At 38.9% G+C, this 21,998-nt stretch overlaps 2 protein-coding genes across 2 annotated transcripts; both read right to left on the minus strand.

Moving 5' to 3' along the window:
- Window positions 1-1,676: 1,676 nt before the first annotated feature.
- LOC106085018 (uncharacterized) lies at window positions 1,677-8,732 on the minus strand. The gene is made up of 3 exons (XM_013249017.2): window positions 8,401-8,732; window positions 7,796-8,336; window positions 1,677-2,696 (listed from the first exon to the last, which is right to left on the minus strand). The coding sequence occupies exons 1-3, from the start codon at window positions 8,730-8,732 to the stop codon at window positions 1,677-1,679; spliced, it is 1,893 nt and encodes a 630-aa protein (XP_013104471.2).
- Window positions 8,733-15,708: 6,976 nt separating this feature from the next.
- Window positions 15,709-17,186, minus strand: LOC106085019 (uncharacterized; the record flags this gene model as incomplete). Its single annotated transcript, XM_013249018.2, has 2 exons — window positions 15,709-16,728; window positions 16,824-17,186. Coding segments are annotated over 2 exons (1,383 nt in total), but the record flags the coding sequence as incomplete, so codon positions are not given.
- Between the last annotated feature and the right edge of the window lie 4,812 nt (window positions 17,187-21,998).

A 21,998-nucleotide genomic window follows, 5' to 3' on the forward strand; every position in this document is an offset into this window, starting at 1 on the left:
TTCCGAGATCTAGCGTTTCTGAAAATTAGGATAAGGGGGAGGGTCCGCCCCCCCTTCAGATATCAAAAAATGTAGTACCCTATTTTCACTACGGGATCATTATGCACCATCTGTGAAAATTTCAAAAAATCGGTTTAGCCGTTTCTGAGTCTATAAGGAACACACAAACATACAAACAAACAAACACAAATTGATTTTTATACCCTCCACCATAAGATGGGGGGTATACTAATTTCGTAATTCTGTTTGTAACTACTCGAAATATTCGTCTGAGACCCCATAAAGTATATATATTCCTGATCGTCGTGACATTTTATGTCGATCTAGCCATGTCCGTCCGTCTGTCCGTCCGTCCGTCCGTCCGTCTGTCGAAAGCACGCTAACTTCCGATGGAGTAAAGCTAGCCGCTTGAAATTTTGCAAAAATACTTCTTATTAGTGTAGGTCGGTTGGTATTGTAAATGGGCCATATCGGTCCATGTTTTGATATAGCTGCCATATAAACCGATCTTGGGTCTTGACTTCTTGAGCCTCTAGAGTGCGCAATTCTTATCCGATTGGAATGAAATTTTGCACGACGTGTTTTGTTATGATATCCAACAACTGTGCCAAGTATGGTTCAAATCGGTCCATAACCTGATATAGCTGCCATATAAACCGATCTTGGGTCTTGACTTCTTGAGCCTCTAGAGTGCGCAATTCTTATCCGAATGGAATGGAATTTCGCACGACGTGTTTTGTTATGATACCCAACAACTATGCCAAGTATGGTTCCAATCGGTCCATAACCTGATATAGCTGCCATATAAACCGATCTTGGGTCTTGACTTCTTGAGCCTCTAGAGGGCACAATTCTTATCCGATTTGAATGAAATTTTGCACAAGGTGTTTCGTTATGATATTCAACTACTGTGCCAAGTATGGTTCAAATCGGTTCATAACCTGATATAGCTGTCATATAAACAGATCTGGGGATTTGACTTCTTGAGCTTCTAGAGGGCGCAATTCCTATCCGATTTGGCTGAAATTTTGCATGACGCATTTTATTTTTACTTTCAACAACTGTGTCAAATAAGGTTCAAATCGGTTCATAACCTGATATAGCTGCCATATAAACCGATCTGGGATCTTGACTTCTTGACCCCTAGAGGTCGCAATTATTATCCGATATGCCTGAAATTTTGTACGACGGATCCTCTCATGACCATCAACAAACGTGTTTATTATGGTCTGAATCGGTCTATAGCCCGATACAGATCCCATATAAATCGTTCTCTCTATTTTACTTCGTAAGCCCCAATGGGCGCAATTCTTATACGAATTGCCTGAAATTTTACACAGGTCTCCAATATATAATTCAATTGTGGTCCGAACCGGACCATATCTTGATATCGTTTTAATAGCAGAGCAACTGTTTTCTTATATCCTTTTTTGCCTAAGAAGAGATGCCAGGAAAAGAACTCGACAAATGCGATCCATGGTGGAGGGTATATAAGATTCGGCCCGGCCGAACTTAGCACGCTTTTACTTGTTATATATAAGATGTATATACGATTTATTTTTACCAATAACGCTAAGGTTTAATATAAGTTAAATACATTTTAATTTCCATGGCCAGCATTTTCCTCCATATATGTAGTATGTCTTTCGACAATGTCGAGACAATTATTATCATTTCTACATATTCAAAAAATCAATCAACTTTCGTAACCTTTCCGAATTTTGGCTACGCAACTCCAACAGAAATATGGCAAAGCTTATGCCAAGGCAAAACGCATAGACAAAAAAGACACCCCTTAACAATGGCATGGTAAGTTGAGAAGGTGCCACCTGATGACCTTTACTTTTCCAATCCACATAAAACAGCATGGATTCAAATCGTTTGATTATACCCGACTCTAAAACTCGAATGATCAAATTATTGAGCTGCGGCTGCAAATACGAATAGCGTGGCATGTAGAACACAATCTGCCCCATAATCAAGGGTTGGCGTATAATCACCACTCGCCGATTGGGATTTTTCTGATTATAGTAACGCAGTGAATACTCCAAAAGGTAAAGTACAATGTTGTCACCCTCCTTGGGCTGACTTATTCTTTCAAAGATACTATTCGCTCGATTATTGATATCCAAGTGTGCCGTTTTTGCCTCAGGATACGATATTTGTATAACATTTGTCACTATGGGATAAGCATAAATTGTACAATTTTTAGCTATAACCTCGCCAAGATTTTTCATACTTTGATGGTGACTAGCGTCTTTGAGAATTCGAAAGAGTTGACCCGAATAGGCTACCCTCAATACCATCGTATACAGCAGCCACAATGCCAGTAGGTAGCGTGCAAAATTTCTCAAAGCACCACGACTATGATTCATTCCTCCCAAAAGAATTATTACCAGATTTGTAAGCGGTGTCCGGTTAAAGGGGCCAAAGACAAAATTCATAAATTTTGTTTGCCCCAACAGGCGGATATAGAGAATGAAAATTACGGCTATTGCAAAAGAAGTACTAAAACATGTCCAGACCATATAATGGAAGGGTTTTATCAAACGCTCAAATGATGTCAGAGATCTGCCCGGTGAAACAGCCAAGAAGTAGGGAATATTGATGTAGCTAACACTGGCCGACAACACATTTGCACGATACGGATGATAGAGAAATGAAATCATGGTGATATTGGCTTCCTTCCTTAAAATCTGAAAAAAGCGAAAAAAGGTAAAAATCTAAAAATTGCTGTTAGCAACGAATTTTTATGTGCCACCATGTATTGGGTTGCCCAAAAAGTAATTGCGGATTTTTTAAAAGAAAGTAAATGCATTTTTAATAAAACTTAGAATGAACTTTAATCAAATATACTTTTTTACACTTTTTTTCTAAAGCAAGCTAAAAGTAACAGCTGATAACTGACAGAAGAAAGAATGCAATTACAGAGTCACAAGCTGTGAAAAAATTTGTCAACGCCGACTATATGAAAAATCCGCAATTACTTTTTGGGCAACCCAATATATTTTTTATTTATATTTTTTTATACCAACCACAGAAGGATGGGGGTATATTCATTTTGTCATTCCATTTGCAACACATCGAAATATCCATTTCCGACCCTAAAAAGTGTACATATTCTTGATCAGCGTAAAACTTTAAGACGATCTAGCCATGTCCGTCCATCTGTCCGTCTGTCTGTTGAATTCAAGCTACAGTCTTTAAAAACAGAGATATTGAGCTGAAACTTTGCACAGACTCTTTTTATCTCCATAAACATGTTAAAATCGAAGATGGGCTATGTCGGACTATATCTTGATATAGACCCCATATAGACCGATCCGCCGATTAAGGGTCTTAGGCCCATAAAAGGCCCATTTATTGTTTGATGTTGCCAAAATTTGGGACAGTGAGTTGTGTTAGGCCGGTCGATATCCTTCTTCAATTTGGCCCAGATCGGATCAGATTTGGATATAGCTTCCAAATAGACCGATCTCTCGATTTAAGATCTTAGGCCCATAAAAGGCGCATTTATTGTCCGATGTCGCCAAGACTTGGGACAGTGGGTTAGATATAGACCCCATATAGACCGATCCGCCGACTTGGGGTCTTAGGCCTATGAAAGCCACATTTATTATCCGATTTTGCTGAAATTTGGTACAGTAAGTAGTGTTAGGCCAGTCGATATCCTTCTTCAATTTGGCCCAGATCGGATCAGATTTGGATATAGCTTCCATATAGAACGATCTCTCGATTTAAGGTCATAGGCCCATAAAAGGCGCATTTATTGTCCGATGTCGCCAAAACTTGGGACAGTGGGTTAGGTTAGGTCCCTCGACATCTTTCTGCAATATGGCACAGATCGGTTCAGATTTGGATATAGCGGCCATATAGACCGATATCTCGATTTAAAGTCTTAGGCCCATAAAAGGCGCATTTATTGTCCGATGTGCCTTTAATGTTCTTCTTCAATGTGGCTCAGATCGCTTCAGATTTGGATTAGCTAGATTTAGATTTTGGGCCCATAAAAGGCGCATTTATTGTTCGATGTCGCCCGATTCGGGACAGTGAGTTGTATTAGGGTCTTCAATATTATATTTCAATTTGGCTCAGATCGGTCCAGATTTGAGTATAACTGCCATGTAAACCGATCTCTAGATATAAGGTTTTGTCCCATAAAAAGCCCATTTATTGTCCGATTTCGCCGAAATTTGGGACATAGAGTTGCGTTAGGCTCTTCCACAACTTTCTGCAATTTGGCTCAGATCGGTCCAGATTTGGGTATAGCTGCCATATAGGCCGATCTCTCGATATAAGGCTTTCAACCCATAAACGGTGCATTTATTGACCGATTTCGCAGAAATTTGGGACAGTGAGTTGTGTTAGGCCCTTCGACATCGTTTTTATACCCTCCACCATACGATGGGGGTATACTAATTTCGTCATTATGTTTGTAACACCTAGAAATATGTTTCTCAGACCCCATAAAGTATATATATTCTTGATCGTCATGTCATTTTAAGTCGATCTGGCTATGTCCGTCCATGTGTCCGTCCGACAGTCCGTCAGTCTGTCTGTGGAAAGCACGCTTACTTTCGAAGGAGTAAAGCTAGCCGACTGAAAAGTTGGACAATTTATTAGTGTAGGTGTTTTGATATAGCTGCCATATAAACCGGTCTTGAGTCTTGATTTATTGAATTTATTTGCACGTAGTGTTTTAGAATCACTGTCAACAACTACGCTAAATATGGTTTATATCGGTCCATGTTTTGATATAGCTGCCGATCTTTGGTCTTGACTTCTTGACCCTCTAGAGGGCGCAATTCTGTACATAGTGTTTTGGTAGCACTTCCAACAACTACGCTAAGTATGATTTAAATCGTTCTATGTTTTGATATAGCTGCCATATAAACCGATCTTGGGTCTTGACTTCTTGAGCCTTTAGAGGGCCCATTTCTCGTCCGAATTTATTGAAATTTTGCACGTAGTGTTTTGATATCACTTTCAACAACTACGCTAAATATGGTTTACATCGGTCCATGTTTTGATATATCTGCCATATAAACCGATCTTGGGTCTTGACTTCTTGAGCCTTTCGAGGGCGAATTTCTCATCCGATTTTATTGAAATATTGCACGTAGTGTTTTGGTATCACCTTCAAGTATGAGCCAAATCGGTTCATAATCTGGTATAGCTGTCATATAAACCGATCTTGGATCTTGACTTCTTAAACCTCTAGAGGGCGCGTTTTTCATTCGATTTGGCTGAAATTTAGCATGAGGTTTTTTGTAATGACTTCTAATAACTGTGCTAAGTATGCCTTAAATCGGTGTAGAACCTGATATAGCTGCCATATAAATCGATCTGGGATCTTGACTCCTTGAGCCTCTAGAGGGCTCAATTCTCTTTCGGTTTGGGCGAAATTTCGTACAACGGTTTCTCTCATGACCTTGAACATACGTGTCTAATATTGTCTGAATCGATCAATAGCTTGATACAGCTCCCATATAAACCTATCTCCCGATTTTGCTTCTTGAGCCCCTACAAGGCGCAATTCTTATCGGAATAAACTAAAATATTACACAATAACTTCTACAATGTTCAGCATTCATTTATGGTCCGAATCATATAGCTCCAATAGCATAACAGTTCTTATTCAATATTCTATGTTTGTCTAAAAAGAGATACCGCATATAGAACTCGACAAATGTGATCAATAGTGGAGGGTATATAAGATTCGCCCCTGCTGAACTTAGCACGCTCTTACTTGTTATGCTTGATTGGTTGTTTATTTGTGTGTGTATAAGATTGTTTCTTATAGACACAAAAACGGCTAAACCAATAAAATTATTAATATCCGAAGGGGAGCGGACCCTCCCCCTTAACCCAAAAGTAGGACCCAAGTTTAAAACTAGACCGATCGGAACAATATGAGACCCAAATGAAAGGTATTCGGGAGTACAGTACGAATATGATATTAAATATTAGGTCCAACTAACTAAAAGCGCGCCCAAGCCCAAAATTGCCTCAAAGGTACCGCCCGAAATCGAAAATGGACCCATCGGAACAATATGGTGTTGCGCTCTGCCTAAAAGTACTACAAATGGGCTAATTGACCAATCATGACAGTGTGGGAATCACGGGAGAGGTATTTGTTTAGTGGACTACGAACTTATAATCAAGGTTTGTGCTTAAGCTAAGAAGGGGAACAGCAACAAATGCACTTTCATGCATATATGTAGACGAGTAAATATTTTTCCCGCATTGTGAAAGTGAAAGCTAAGTGTGATAGGCTGTGATCAGTTATGTCAAAATTGTGAAGATTTTTTTAGGTAAATATATTTCAAATTAGGCTATGGACATTTCGTTAAGGTCGATAGGTTTCAACCTATGCTATTGGGTTGCCCAAAAAGTAATTGCGGATTTTTCATATAGTTGGGTTGACAAATTTTTTCACAGCTTGTGACTCTGTAATTGTATTCTTTCTTCTGTCAGTTATCAGCTGTTACTTTTAGCTTGCTTTAGAAAATAAGTGTAAAAAAAGTATATTTGATTAAAGTTCATTTTAAGATTTATAAAAATTCATTTACTTTCTTTTAAAAAAATCCGCAATTACTTTTTGGGCAACCGATAGAAAAGAGGGTGCGAATATTAATCCGCCCCATGTCATATGCGCTCTAGTCTAAGTCCGATAAATGTGGGAATTTGTTGAAATGGACTAAATGATGACAATTTGAATGGAATCAACAGCGAGTATCACTAACAATAATATCAACGCCATCTATTGGGGAATAAAACATAGTGCTCAAAGTGCTTCTCACCATTGCTTTGACAAACTGTCCGTTCTTCGAATAAATTAAATAACAGAAATTAAAGTTCAATTATTTGCAGCTGTATGTTTTAACCCTTCCACTCTAGGTCGAGCTTCAAAAAGAGGTAAACATGTGAAGAACTTTAAAACGAAATCTATAATGCTGGCAACATTTGTGGGGAACTATGCCATATCAAACTTCTCTCCGAAGAGGTATCGTCTACGGCACGCCGTTCGGACTCGGCTATAAAAAGGAGGGCTCTTATCATTGAGCTTAAACTTGAATCGGACAGTCCATGTAAGAAGGTTACCTCTGTTCCTTGATGGAATGTTAATGAGCAAAATTTGTATTTGTAAATTAGGTAATCGACCCTGTTGAACAATAATTGGCCAAGTTATTGGAAGTCAAAACAAAACATTTCATGCGAAATTTCATCCAAATCCGATAACAATTGCGCCCTCTAGAGGCTCAAGAAGTCAAGTTCTAAGATTGATTAATAAGACAGCTAAATTGCATCCAAATCTGATAACAATTGCGCCCTCTAGAGGCTTAAGAAGTCAAGTTCCAAGATATATTAATAAGACAGCTAAATTGCATAAAAACCGTATAACAATTGCGCCCTCTAGAGGTTCAAGAAGTCAAGTTACAAGATCGGTTTATAAGGCAGCTATATCAAAATATGAACCGATATGGCCCATTTACAATCCAACCTATCTACACTATAAGGAAGTATTTTTGCAAAATTTCTATTGACTAGCCTTACTCCTTCGAAAGTTAGCGTGCTTTCGACAGACATATAGACGGACGGACTAAATCCACTTGGAATGTCATGAGGATCAAGAATTTATATACTTTGTTGGGTCTCACATCAATATTTCGAGGTGTTACAAACGGAACGGAAAGATTTCAGTCTAACCTATGCTTCATAAACTCTATACGATAGATGCCATAATGGTGGATATAAAAAGGGTTCTTTTTGAAGGCCCATTGGCCCTGCTTACCATTCCAGCAGCACCCGTTGCACTACCATTAGGATAGACATCTCCTCTATCCAATGACTTGGGCTCTTTGATAGTTATGCTAAAATTCATATGTTGCGACAACAGCATGAGCAAACATCCTTCAATGCCACTCAAAAATAAAAATTTGCCACTTTTTGCATCTTTCACGACCTTCATATAAGGCATAAAAGTCCAGGTCACCACTGCCAAATTGCATGAGTGCATATTCTCCACCTTGTTAGGGAACAGCTTTTCGCCTTTGAAAAAGATTGGTTTACTCTCAGTACCCTTAAAGGAGGCAATTATTTCGGGCTGCCAAACGTAGCAAGAGTTTGAGGAAAATGGAAAGTAGGTATACACAAGGGGATATTTGTCGATTAGAGTGACCACAATTACATTGATCACATAGGCATCAAATAGGCGATTAAACATTTCTTGAATAATTTTCAAGTGATTCCTCTCCATGCCCGTGTAGACCAATAGGAAATAGCCATAACGACGAAAGTGCATATCGGAATTATGTAAAACACCGGAAAAGCTGCTGTAAAGGAGAGAACAAACAAACGAATAAGGTGAAATCATCCTAACACTTTTCTAAGACTTACTCGTAGGCCTCCAAGCCATCCAGAAACCATATGGACTTCTCACGATTGCCATGACTGTATGCATAAATGTCTTCGGTTCCATTGGAATAGGTTTGGCCTTCCATCAAGAAAACTGTCTCCGAATTCCATTGTTTAACTCTCTTGAAAATTTCATCTATTAAATCCTGCTGAAGACGAAAATTCTTGGAGTTTTTAGCCCTCTGTCCAATTGTCAATGGTGTTGAGTTGTAGTGGCCAAATTCATGCTTTATGACCCATAGAACACTCAAAATTAGGGATATATTATAATCCGCATAAATATTATCAAATGTTGCCTCAGCTAAGGTATTCATGCCAAGGCATGTAATGGACGAATGGTCAAGGACTCTCCATGAGTAAGCAATGTTATGGAGCGAAAAGTTTCCCCCCAAGGAATTGTACCGCAGTGGCTATCAAGAAGCCATTTGTTGGCAAATTATTTGGAATATTGCATTAGAAAAACATTTATTTGCCATTACAATTCCCAGAGTGTGAATGACCGCATGACACTGTCATAAGTAAAATGTGAAAAGATTTAATGGCAAAAACAACTATTGATTGAATCTGATTGAAAGTTTAAATTGGTAACAAAAAATTAAACATCTAGGCTGGATAAGTTATATTGGTTGCCCAAAAAGTAATTGCGGATTTTTCCTATAGTCGGCGTTGACAAATTTTTTCACAGCTTGTGACTCTGTAATTGCATTCTTTCTTCTGTCCGTTATCAGCTGTTAATTTTTGGCTTACTTTAGAAAAAAAGTGTGAAAAAAGTATATTTGATTAAAGTTCATTCTAAGTTTTATTAAAACGCATTTACTTTCTTTTAAAAAATCTGCAATTACTTTTTGGGCAACCCAATAAATAATGTCATACAAGTAAAAGTTCGTTTTGTTCTTATATACCCTCCATCATATGGGATATACTTCAAAAAGACGACGTTTAAAATTTCAGCCCAATCCGAGCCTCCAGAGGCTCAAGAAGTCAAATCGGTTAATATGGGAGCTATATCAGGCTATAGACCGATTTTGATCATACTAATCACGGCAGTTGAAAGACAAAGCAAAACTTTATCTGCAAACGGGTCATAAGGCGAATTCTTAAGGCTCAAGAAGTCGAATCTTAAGATCGGTTTACATGGCAGCCGATCAGAACCATATACGACTCGGATGTCTGTGTCACTGTATCAAATTTCAGTGAAATCCGATTATAAATGCGCCTTTTATGGGGCCAAGACTTTATATCGAGATATCGGTAAATATGGCAGCTATATCCAAATCTGGACCGATTTGGGCCAAGTTTCAGAAAAATTTCGAAAAGCCTAACACAACTCACAATCCAAAATTTCGGCGAAATCGGGCAATAAATGTGGCGCCAAAACCTTAAATCGAGAGATCGGTCCATATATGGTAGCTATATCCAAATCTTAATCGATATTGGCTAAATTGCAGAAAAATGTCGAGGTGTTTAACTTAACTCTCTGTCTGTTCGGCAATATCGGACAATAAATGCGCCTGTTATGGGCGCAAAACTTTAAACCGAGAGATCGGTCTATATGGCAGCTATATGCAAATCTGAAGCGATCTGTGCCACATTGTAGAAGTATATCGAGGAGCTTAACTTTACTCACTGTCCCAAATTTCGGCGAAATCGGACAATAAATGCAAATTTTATGGACCCAAAACCTTAAATCGGAAGAACGATCTATATGGCAGCTATATCCAAATCTAGACCGATCTCAGCAAAATTGAAGCAGGAAGTCGAGGGGCTTAACACAACTCAATGTCCCAAATTTTGGCGACATCGGATAATAAATGCGCCAATTATGGGCCCAAAACCTTAAAGCGAGAGATCGGTCTATATGGCAGCTATATGCAAATCTGGACCGATCTGGGCCAAATTGAAGAAGGAAGTCGAATCGCTTAACACAACTCACTGTCCAAAATTTCAGCAAAATCGGATAATAAATGTGGCTTTTATGGGTCTAAGACCCTAATAATAATAGTGGCTGGTCTATATCATACTTTATTCAAGTCCCGAAAATTCATATAAAAAACTATAATATAGTCCGATTTGAACCATATTAAAGTTGGATATTGGGAGGCTCAAAACAACTCACTGTTTCAAATTTCAGCGAGATCGGATAATAAATAAAGCTTTTATGGGCTTCAGACCCCTTATCCGCAGATCGGTATATATGGCAGCTATATCTAAAAACAGTCCGATCTGAACCATATTTGGGTCCTATGTTAGGAGGCCTAAAACTACTCACTGTTTCGAATTTCAGCAAAATCGGGTAATAAATAAAACCTTTATGGTCTTCAGACCCTTTATCGGGAGATTAGTCTATATGGCAGCTATATCTAAATACAGTGCGATCTGTACCATATTTGGGTCCTATTTTAGGATGCATAAAATTACTCACTGTTTCAAATTTGAGCGAAATCGGATGATAAATAAAGCTTTTAAGGGCTTCAGACCCTTTATCGGCAGATCGGTCTACAATATATAGCAGCTATATGTAAATACAGTCCGATCTGTACCATATTTGGGTCGGATATTGGGAGGCTTTAAACTGCGTACTATTCCAAATTTCAGATAAATCGGATAGAAAATAAAGCCTTTATGGTCGTCAGACCCTTTATCGGGAGATCGGTCTATATGACAGCTATAGCTAAATGTAGTCCGATCTGAACGAAGTTTTCGTCAGATGACGGGAGGCTTAAAATACCCCACTGTTTTCAATTTCAGCGAAATCGGGTAATAAATAAAGCTTTTATGGGATTCAGACCCTTTATCGGGAGATCTGAACCATATTTAATTCGGATGTCGAGATGCTTAAAATAACGGATAAAATATAAAGCCTTTATGGTCTTCAGACCCTTTGTCGGGTCTAAATATAGCTTTTACGGGCTTCAGACCCTTTATCGGCAGATCGGTCTACATGGCGGCTATATCTAAATATCGACCAATCGGAGCCATATATTTATCAGATGTAGGGAGGCTTAAAATAACCCACTTTTTCAAATATCAGCGAAATCGGGTAATAAAAAAAGCTTTTATGGTCTTCAGACCCTTTATCGGGAGATCGGTCTATATGGTGGCTATATCTAAATATAGTCCGATCTGAATCGTATTGTCGGGAGGTCTAAACTACTCACTGTTTCGGTCTACAGACAGATGGACATCGTTAAATCGCCTTAGAATTTTACGACGATCCGAAATATATACACCTCCTTGTAGGGTCGCTGATTGACATTTCGATGTGTTGCAAACAGAATGACTAAATGAATATACCCCCTATCCTATGGTGGTGGGTATATCGAATTGCAAAAACATAAACTTTATACAATTCTCAGAAGTTTCTCCAAAGAAAACATGTATCTAAAGGATGATTTTTTAGATATAACCTTTTTGGCAACACTGGTTTAAACAGCTCATGCACGTTTCGTTTTCTGTTTCACTGTCAAACATATTCAGTTTGAGCTATAATTTATCCATGAATCGTCTTACAAACGAACAACGCTTGCAAATTATTGAATTTTATTATTAAAATGCGTGCTTTGTTAGGAAAGTTCATCGCGGGCTTCTTCCATTGAGCGACGAAGCTCATTTTTGGCTCAATGGGTACGTAAATAAGCAGAATAGTAGACTTTGGGGTGAAGATCAGCCGGAAGCATTGCTAGAGCTACCAATGCATCCAGAAAAAGTCTCAATTTGTTGCGGTTTATGGGCTGGTGGCATCATTGGATCGTACTTCTTCAAAGATGATGCGAATCGCAACGTAACTGTGAATGGTGAGAGCTATCGTGAGATGATATCCAACTTTTTTTGCACAAAATGCGTGACTCGCATGACATGTGGTTTCAAACAGACGATGCCATACGCCACACAGCACGCTATGCTAAAGCTCATGTCTATACAGATAAGGCCGCTTCAATTGACGCATTGGAAGACAACATTGAACTACTTATTCGTGAGATACCGGCTGAAATGTTGGAATGAGTATGCCAAAATTAGAATAAGCGGATAGACCATTTGAGTCGCAGTAACTGTCAACATTTGCATGAAATAATTTTCGAACATTAAATTATATGGACCGTACCATAGATTCAAATAAAGATTTCATGCCATGTTTATACCCTCCACGATAGGATGGGGGTATACTAATTTCGTCATTCTGTTTATAACTCCTCAAAACTTTCGTCTAAGACCCCATAAAGTAAATATTTTCTTGATCGTCATGACATTTCAACTCGTGCTGTCTGTCGAAAGCACGCTAACTTTCGGAGGAATAAAGCTAGCCGCTTGAAATTTTGCACAAATAATTCTTATTAGTGTAGGTCAGATGGGATTGTAAATGGGCTATATTGGTCCTTGTTTTGATATAGCTGCTATATAAACCGATCTTGGATCTTGACTTCTTGAGGTTCTAGAGGGCACAATTCTTATCCGATTTGGCTGAAATTTTGCACAAAGTGTTTTATTATGACTTCCAACAACTGTGCTGAGTATGGTTGTAATCGGTCCATAACCTGATATAGCTATCATATAAACCTATCTGGGGTCTTGACTTCTTGAGCCTCTAGAGGGCGCAATTCCTATTCGATTTGTCTGAAATTTTGCACAACGTGTTTCGATATGACGTCCAAAAACTGTGCTAAGCAAAGTTCAAATCGGTCCATAACCTGATATAGCTGCCATATAAACCGATTTTGGGTCTTGACTTCTTGAGCCTCTAGAGGGCGCAATTCTCATACGATTTGACTGAAATTTTGCACATAGTGTTTTGGTATCAGTTCCAACAATTGTGTTAGGTAAGATTCAAATCGGTTCATAATCTGGTATAGCTGTCATATAAACCCATCTTGGATCTTGACTTCTTGAGCCAATAGAGGGCGCAATTCTCATCCGATTTGGCTGAAATTTTGCATGAGCTGTTCTGTTATGACCTCCAATAACAGTGCTAATAATAACCCAAATCGGTACATAACCTGATATAGCTGCCATGTAAACCGATCTGGGATCTTGACTTCTTGAGCCTCTAGAGGGCGCAATTCTCATCCGATTTAGCAGAAATTGAGTACAACGGCTTCTTAGCACGCTCTTACTAGTTTATACCTAAGACCACAGGATGGGGGTGTACTAATCTAGTCATTCAGTTTTTAGCTCCTTGAAATATTGATCAGCGACCCCATAAAGTATATTTATTCTGGATCGTTTCGACATGTCCGTCCGTTCATCGGTCAAAATCACGATAGCGGTCTAATGCGTAAAGCTAGCCGCTTGAAGGTTTGCATAGATACTTCTAATTGATGTAGGTCGTTGGGGATTGCAAATGGGTCGATCGATAACCGATTGACTCCTTGAGCCTAGAAGCCTTAATTTTCATCCGATTTGGCTTAAATTTGGAACAAGGACTTGAGTTTTGTCTCTTAACATCCATGCCAAGTATGATCCGATTCGGTTCATAAACAGATATAGCCCCAATATAAACCGATCCCCGGATTTGACTTCTTCAGCACTTATAAGCCGCAATGTTCATCCGATTTGGCTTAAATTTGGAACAAATACTTAAATTATGATTGTCAATATAGATGCCAAGTATGATCCGATTGTGTTTATAAACAGATATAGCCGCCATATAAACCGATTTTAGAGTAGGTCTTTGGGGATTGCTAATGGGTGATATCGGTTCAGATTTGAATATAGCCCCCATATAAACCGATTCCCGGATTTGATTTCTTCCGCCTTTAGAAGCCTCAATTTTCATCCGATTTTTCTGAAATTTGGATCAAGGACTTGAGTTATGACTTTCATCATCCATGGCAAGCATGATCCGAATCGGTATATAAACAGATATAGTCCCCACATTAACCGATCTCCAGATTTGACTTCTAGAGCCCTGGGAGGCTTCAATTTGCATCCTATTTGACTGAAATTTGAATCAAGGACTTGAGGCATGACTCTCAACATCTATGCCAAGAATGATCCGAATCAGTTTATAAACGGATATAGCCCCCATATAAACCGATCCCCGTATTAACTTCTTGAGCCCTAGGAAGCCTCAATTTTTACCTGATTTGAGTTTATCAAGCCATGTGCGTCCGTCCGTCCATCTATCGAAATCACGATTGCGGTCGAACGCGTAAAGCGAAAGTTGCATAGATACTTCTAATTGATGTAGGTCTTTGAGGGTTGCAACTGGGTCATATCGGTTCAGATTTGAATATAGCCCCCATATAAATCGATTCCCGAATTTGACTTCTTGAGCCCTTACAAGCCGCAATTTTTGTCCGATTTGGCAGAATTTTTGAACATTGTGTTCCGTTATGACTTCCAACAACTGTGTCAAATACGGTCTAAATCGGTCAAGAACCTGATATAGCTCCCATATAAACCGATCTCCAGATTTGACTTCTTGAGCCCCTGGAAGACTTCATTTTCATCCGATTTGCCTGAAATTTTGTACATAGTATTCTGTTATGACTCCTAACAGCTGAGCGAACTACAGTCTAAATCGGTCAAGAACCTGATATAGCTCCCATATATACCGATATCCCGATTTGACTTCTTGAGCCCATGGAAGCCGCAATTTTTGTCCGATTTGGCAGAAAATTTGTACATCGTGTTCCGTTATGACTTCCAACAACTGTGCCAAGTACGGTCTAAATCGGTCAAGAACCTGATATAGCTCCCATATAAACCGATCTCCGGATCTGACTTCTTCAGCCCTTAGAAGCCTCAATTTTCATGCGAATTGGCTGAAATTTGGATCACGAACTTGAGTTATGACTTTCAACATACATGCCAAGTATGATCCGAATGGGTATATAACCTGATATAGCCCCCATATAGACCGATCCCCGGATTTGACTTTTTCAGTCCTTAGAAGCCTCAATTTTCATCCGATTAGGCTAAAATTTGAAACAAAGACTTGAATTATGTCTTTCAACATCCATGATCCGAATTGGTCTATAAACAGATATAGCCCCCATATAAACCGATCCCCGGATTTGACTTCTTGAGTCCTTAGATGCCTCAATTTTCATCCGATTTGACTGAAATTTGAATCAAGGATTTGAGTTATGACTTACAGCATCGGTGCCAAGTTTTATGTGAACCGCTCAATATGGTGATATAGTCCCCCCCCCCCCCCCTATATATCGATATCCCGATATGACTTCTTGAGACCAAAATAATTCCTATACAAACTCAGTTGATAAGGTGGCATTTTTAGCAGAATCAATGGTGGTGGGTACCCACCGTACGAACTTAGCACGCTTGTTTTTATTATACATTCAGAAAATTAAGCAAATTACGAATTTTAGCAGACCTACTACTATTTAACTCCAATAGAAATATAAGAGAACAAAATACCAAAACTAAGAAATAAACAAAAAATACCCCAGATAATAAGTAGAAAGATAATGCGGCAGCTGCACCTCGACTTTGAGATGATCTTGAGGTCATGTACAGCACTGAGGATTCCATTCTTTTCATTAGGCCCGATTGTAAGACATCTGCAATCCATTTGCCAGTGGGATGGGCCAGATACGAATGACGAGGCATAAAAAAGACAACCGGTGCGGTTACCAAAGGTTGGGCCAGCATCTTAATTCTTCGCGGATGATTTTTTTGATTATACCACCTTATGGCATATTCAGAAATGCCCAATGCTATTTTCTCCTCATTATTAGGATCACTTAATTTCTCTAAAATATTGGCTAAAGGATTGTGCTCGTCCACCAAACGAATCTTTAGCTCAGGATATAGGGACTTAAGTACACCAACCACTGAGAAGAAAGTGTATACAGTATAATTGCTTTCAACAGCCTGCCCTAGGCTAGTCACTGTGTAACGCACATGCGAATGTTGAAGAATTCTAAACAATTCTCCCGAATAGGCGGTTCTCAAGACCACAGTGTACAGCAACCACATCATTAGAATGTAACGGGCAAAATTTCTTTTAGGTATGTGACCATATATGGCACCACCAGCCAAGGTTTGGAGAAGATTTAAAAATGGAGTGCGATTATCGTGGCCATAGACTAGAGTTGTCAGTTCGGCTTTATCCAGAAAGCGTATGGAATAGATGACCCAAATTGCCAAAGCAAAACTTAAACTAAAGCAGAGCCATGTGATGCAACGAAATGGTTTAATTAGAGGCTCAAATGGTACCATCAGTCTGCCATGGGGAATGGCCAAAACAATGCGTTGACTTATGTAACTCTTACTGGCCAGCATGGCATCGGCACGATCCTTGGAATACATGAAACATAGTATGGAGATGTTGCCTTGTTGCTCCACTATCTGAAATGAAATCCATCAAAATTGAATCAAATACCGAATATGTTTGAGAGTCTACCATTTTAGTGGCTCCAGTTGCTGTTTTGTTGGCGTTCTGCTAGAAACTTTAGCAATAATCCTTCAAATCCATCCTTTTTAGATGCATTAGCCTCGGATTCAGAATTAAGCCCCAAACATGGCATATAATCCCAGGTAATAATGGTCAAATTGCATCCCTGCATATTTGCCACTTTGTTGGGAAAAAATTTTGTGCCTAAAGTAAAATTTGACTCATTTTCTATGTTGTGAAAGGAGGCCAGGTATTGAGGTTCCCAGGAATGGCATTCGTTGACATTGAAGGGATAATAGGTGTACAAAATGGGCCGGTCATCCTTTAGAAGCAAAACACTAACATTGATGACATAAATGTCAAAGAGGCGATGAAATATCTCCTTCAGTACGGCCAAGCCGACATCTTGAATACCAGTGTACACCAGCAGAAAGTAACCATACTGGATCCCTTGCATTACTATGCAAGGGATCCAGTATGCAACTTTCAAATCTACTGCAATGCGAAGAAAAATTAGGATTTTTAAAAAGATTTTTCATTTTGAAGTTACAATTACCCATAGGCCTCCAGACTATCCAACAGCCATATGGACTTATCGCGTCTAGCATAGGTGCGATAGAATCTTTCCTGCTATTCTTCCTCACTCACATACATCATTGTCTCATCTACCGTATAGCGCTCACCTACCATTTGATATTTGAATAGGCCCCCTTGGGCCAGGACTCTTCTGAGAACTTCATCAATCAAATCTTGCTGCTTGTGACGATTTGCTGCTTTCTTGGCATACTGACCAATAGTAGGGCTTGATGGAAAACTATCAACATCAAATTCCTTTTTAATAATCCACACTATTGACAATATTAAACGTAAAGTACCAAGGGATTGACTATTTTCTAATGAATACTCAATAGATGAACTCATTTGCATAACCAATATTTTACGCCCAAGATATATAATTTATGTATATATATATTTTTTTTAATCAAAATAGATTTTTCCCTCGTATTTTGTTTGTGCTTTAGCTAGTCTTTGATTTATTGTCTTTGGCAATACAAAATTATATGTGCTGACTAACAGTCAGCATTTTGAAAAACAAATTCTCTTACTATACCCACCACCATAGAATGGGTGGGTATACTAATCTAGTCATTCCGTTTGTAACATCTCGAAATATTAATCAAGGACCCCATAAGGTATATATATTATTGATCGTCTCAAAATTCTGATTCGAACTAGCCATGTCCTTCCGTCCGTCCCTACGTCCGTCCGTCCTTCCATCCGTCCGTCCGTACGTCCATCCGTCCATCCGTCTATTGAAATGCGTAGAGCTAGCGGCTTGAAATTTAGCAGAGATACTTTATATTGACATAGGTCATTGGGGATTGCAAATGGGCCATATCGGTTCAGATGTAGATATAGCTTCCATATAAACCGATCTCCCGATTTGACTTCTTGAGCCCCTGGAAGCCTCAATTTTCATCCGTTTTGGCTGAAATTTTGCAGATAATGTTCTGCTATGACTTCCAACAACTGTGCCAAGTACGGTCCAAATTGGGCAAGAACCTGATATAGCTCCCATATAAACCGATCTCCCGATTTGACTTCTTGAGCCAATGGATGCCGAAATTTTTGTCCGATTTGGCAGAAATTTTGTACATCGTGTTCCGCTATGACTTCCAATAACTGTACCAAGTACGGTTCAAATCGATCAAGAACCTGATATAGCTCCCATATAAACCGATCTCCAAATTTGACTTCTTGAGCCCCTGGAAGCCTTAATTTTCATCCGATTTGGCTGAAAATTTGTACACAGTATACTGTTATGACTCCTAACAGCTGTGCGAACTACAGTCTAAATCGGTGAAGCACCTGATATAGCTCCCACATAAACCGATCTCCCGATTTGACTTCTTGAGCCCCTGGAAGCCACAATTTTCATCCAATTGAGCTGAAATTTTGCACACCGCATTCTGTTATGACTCCTAACAGCTGTGTACAAGTACAGCTAAAATCAGTTTATAACCTGATATAGCTCCCATATAAACCGCCCTCTTGATCATCCCTTTTCGGTTTCTGAAAGCTTTAATTTTTGCTGGTTTAACACAAGTTTGGTATGTAGAATAAAATCATGCCCTACAACTTAATTTATTTTGCATAAATTTTTAGCAGAATCCATGATGGAGGGTTCCCAAGATTCGGCCCGGCCGAACTTTGCACGCTTTTACTTGTATTCCAAACTAGCCTAACATCGCAATTGAGAACATGGTAATTATTGTTGTAATGTTATAAAAAAAAACACAAGAAACAAATTTGAATTTGTCATGCTCCACGTTATGGGCTAATGGATGACATGCTTGTGGAAGAATTTAATCCGTTTACAGTATTGCTGTATTGCCTAACATACAGTGTTTGGCTTAAAGTAAAATACCGAAAGTTGCCAAATGCACCATGGCACCATGGGCCAATGACCAGGTCTTATAGACAACAAATGAGGACGGTCTAGGGTGAGGCAATGGCTAAGTCGTCGAAATTAAAATTTTATTGTAATTTGAAAGGAGGGGGGTATCTTCCTTTTGTCATTCCGTTTGCAACACATCGAAATATCCATTACCGACCCTATCTTATTTTAAAAATCAATTTGTGTTTGTTTGTTTGCTTGTTTGTTTGTTTGTTTGTTTGCTTGTTTGTTTGTTTGTTTGTTTGTTAGTTTGTTTGTTTGTTTGTTTGTTTGTTTGTTTGTTTGTTTATTTGTTTGTTTGTTTGTTTGTTTGTTTGTTTGTTTGTTTGTTTGTTTGTTTGTTTGTTTGTTTGTTTGTTTGTTTGTTTGTTTGTTTGTTTGTTTGTTTGTTTGTTTGTTTGTTTGTTTGTTTGTTTGTTTGTTTGTTTGTTTGTTTGTTTGTTTGTTTGTTTGTTTGTTTGTTTGTTTGTTTGTTTGCTTGTTTGTTTGTTTGTATTTTTGTGTGTTCCTTATAGACTCAGAAACGGCTGAACCGATTTTCTTGAAATTTTCGCAGATGGTGCATAATGACCCCGTGGTGAAAATAGGGTACTAAATTTTTTGATATCTGAAGGGGGGCAGACCCTCCCCCTTACCCTAATTTTCAGAAACGCCAGATATCGGAGATGGGTGGTGCGATTTAAGCGAAATTTGTGTGCTCTCCTATAGTACCCTAAAAATAAAAATTTGGTATCCAATTTCCGGATGGGATACCTAGGGGGGCCGCCCCACCCTAAAACCTACCAAACATAAATTTAGACCAATCACGACAATATGGGACTCAAATGAAAGGTATTTAGGATAAGAAAACGTATCTGATATCCAAATGTCGAACCAAGTGCAAGGGGAACCACCCCAACCCCCAAAACACCCCTAAATCGGACATACTTACCGACCATGGCAATACGGGACTCAAATGAAAGGTATTTGCGAGTAGAATACGAACCTGATATCCAAATGTGGGACCGCTTTTCCGGGGGTCCACTTCTTCTCCAAAACACCCCCCAAACTGGACTTATTTAGTGACCATGGGAATATGGGGTTTAAATTAAAGGTATTTGAATGTTGAATACGAATCTGATATCCAAATATTGGACCAAGTATTTGGGGGGCCGCCTCTCACCAAAAACATCCCCACAAAGGGGAAAAATTTTCAACCATAGCAATATGGGGCTCAAATGAAAGGTCTTTGGGAGTAAAGCACGAATTTGATATCAATATTCGGGAAAAGTGTCTATGGGGCCACGCCACACCCAAAACACCCCTAAATCGGACACATTTACCGACCATGGCAATATGGGACTCAAATGAAAGGTATTTGCAAGTAGAATACGAATCTGATATCCAAACGTGGGACCACATTTCTTTCCCAAAACACCCCCCAACCAGAACTTGTTTACTGACCATGGCAATATAGGGCTTAAATAAAAGGTATTTGAGTGAATAATTAGAATCTGATATCCAAATATGGGACCAAGTGTTTGGGGCCGGCTCTCCCCAAAAACATCCCCCAAAGGGCCAAATTTACGACCATAGCCATATGTGAAATGTGTTTGGGAGTAAAACACGAATCTGATATCAATTTACGTTCAATACCGCAAACCGGACATATTTGCCGACTTTTGCAATATGAGTTTAAATGGGATTTGAAAACGAATTTGATATCCCATTTTGAGGTCATTGGCAATATGGGGTACAAATAAATGATATATAGTTATATGAGAATAGAGCACGTTGCTCATATATTTTCCGGGCTTAGTGATTGGGGGACCAACCCAATCACCCCTAAATCGTTGCTCATACATTTTCCGGGCTTAGTGATTGGGGGACCAACCCAATCACCCCTAAATCGGGCATATTTACCGACCATGTCAATGTGGAGCTTAAATAAAAGGTATTGGGCGGTAGAGCAAGAATTGAAACGCACTTTCGGGACCAATTTTATGGGGTCTACCTCTTTCCCAAAATACCCCACAAGCAGCAATTTTTTACAGACCATCGCAATATGGGGCTCAAATAAAAGTATTTGGAAGTAGGATACGAATTTGATATCTAAATGTAGGACCATATATTAAGGGCATCACCCCTTCCAGAAAACAACCCCCAAAGTGTAAGAATTTTTCGACCATGCCAATATGTGGCTCAAATGAAAGGTATTTGAGATTAGAAAACGAATTTGAAAACCTATTTTGGAGCCATATGTTTGGGGGACGCCTGATCGTGTAAACTCCCCTAAACCAATGACAGTATGGGGTTTAAATACAAAAAATTGTATTTGAGAGAAGAGCACGAAGCTGATATTTTTTCAGGGCCAAGTGTCTGGGGGACCACCTCACCCCCCAAAACACCCCTAAATCAAACATTATGAGAATATCGGGCTGAAATAAAGTATTTTAAGAATGGAGTACACCTTACATCCAAAATTAAATTCGTAAAGGTACTTATATTGTTAAACTGTTAGTCAAGCGATATACTATTTTCGTAGCATGGTATTTCACTAAAAGCTCTTTAATTGTCGAAAATAAATATTCCAAGCAAAATATTGTTCTATATAAAGTAAAAGAAGGCGCAGCAGAGCAGGCCCGGGTCAGCTAGTTTGAAATACAAAATTTATATTTATTTATTAGACCACTCAATGTCCGTGCCGAATTTGGCTGCATAATTTATTCATTTTTCACCAGATTATGGCGAAAGAGGGTTTACATATACACCCGATATGGTGGGTAT

This window comes from Stomoxys calcitrans, chromosome 4, assembly GCF_963082655.1.
Source record: "Stomoxys calcitrans chromosome 4, idStoCalc2.1, whole genome shotgun sequence".
Classification (NCBI taxonomy): domain Eukaryota; kingdom Metazoa; phylum Arthropoda; class Insecta; order Diptera; family Muscidae; genus Stomoxys; species Stomoxys calcitrans.

Bases quoted from the DNA above. Each gene is read 5' to 3' on its own strand.
- LOC106085018 (XM_013249017.2), bottom strand. From the start codon at position 8,732: ATGAATACCTTAGCTGAGGCAACATTTGATAATATTTATGCGGATTAT. The intron at 8,337-8,400 runs GTAAGTCTTAGA...TCTCCTTTACAG, and splicing joins GATGGCTTGGAGGCCTACGA to CAGCTTTTCCGGTGTTTTAC. The intron at 2,697-7,795 runs GTAAGCAGGGCC...CGCTTTTTTCAG, and splicing joins CAACGGGTGCTGCTGGAATG to ATTTTAAGGAAGGAAGCCAA.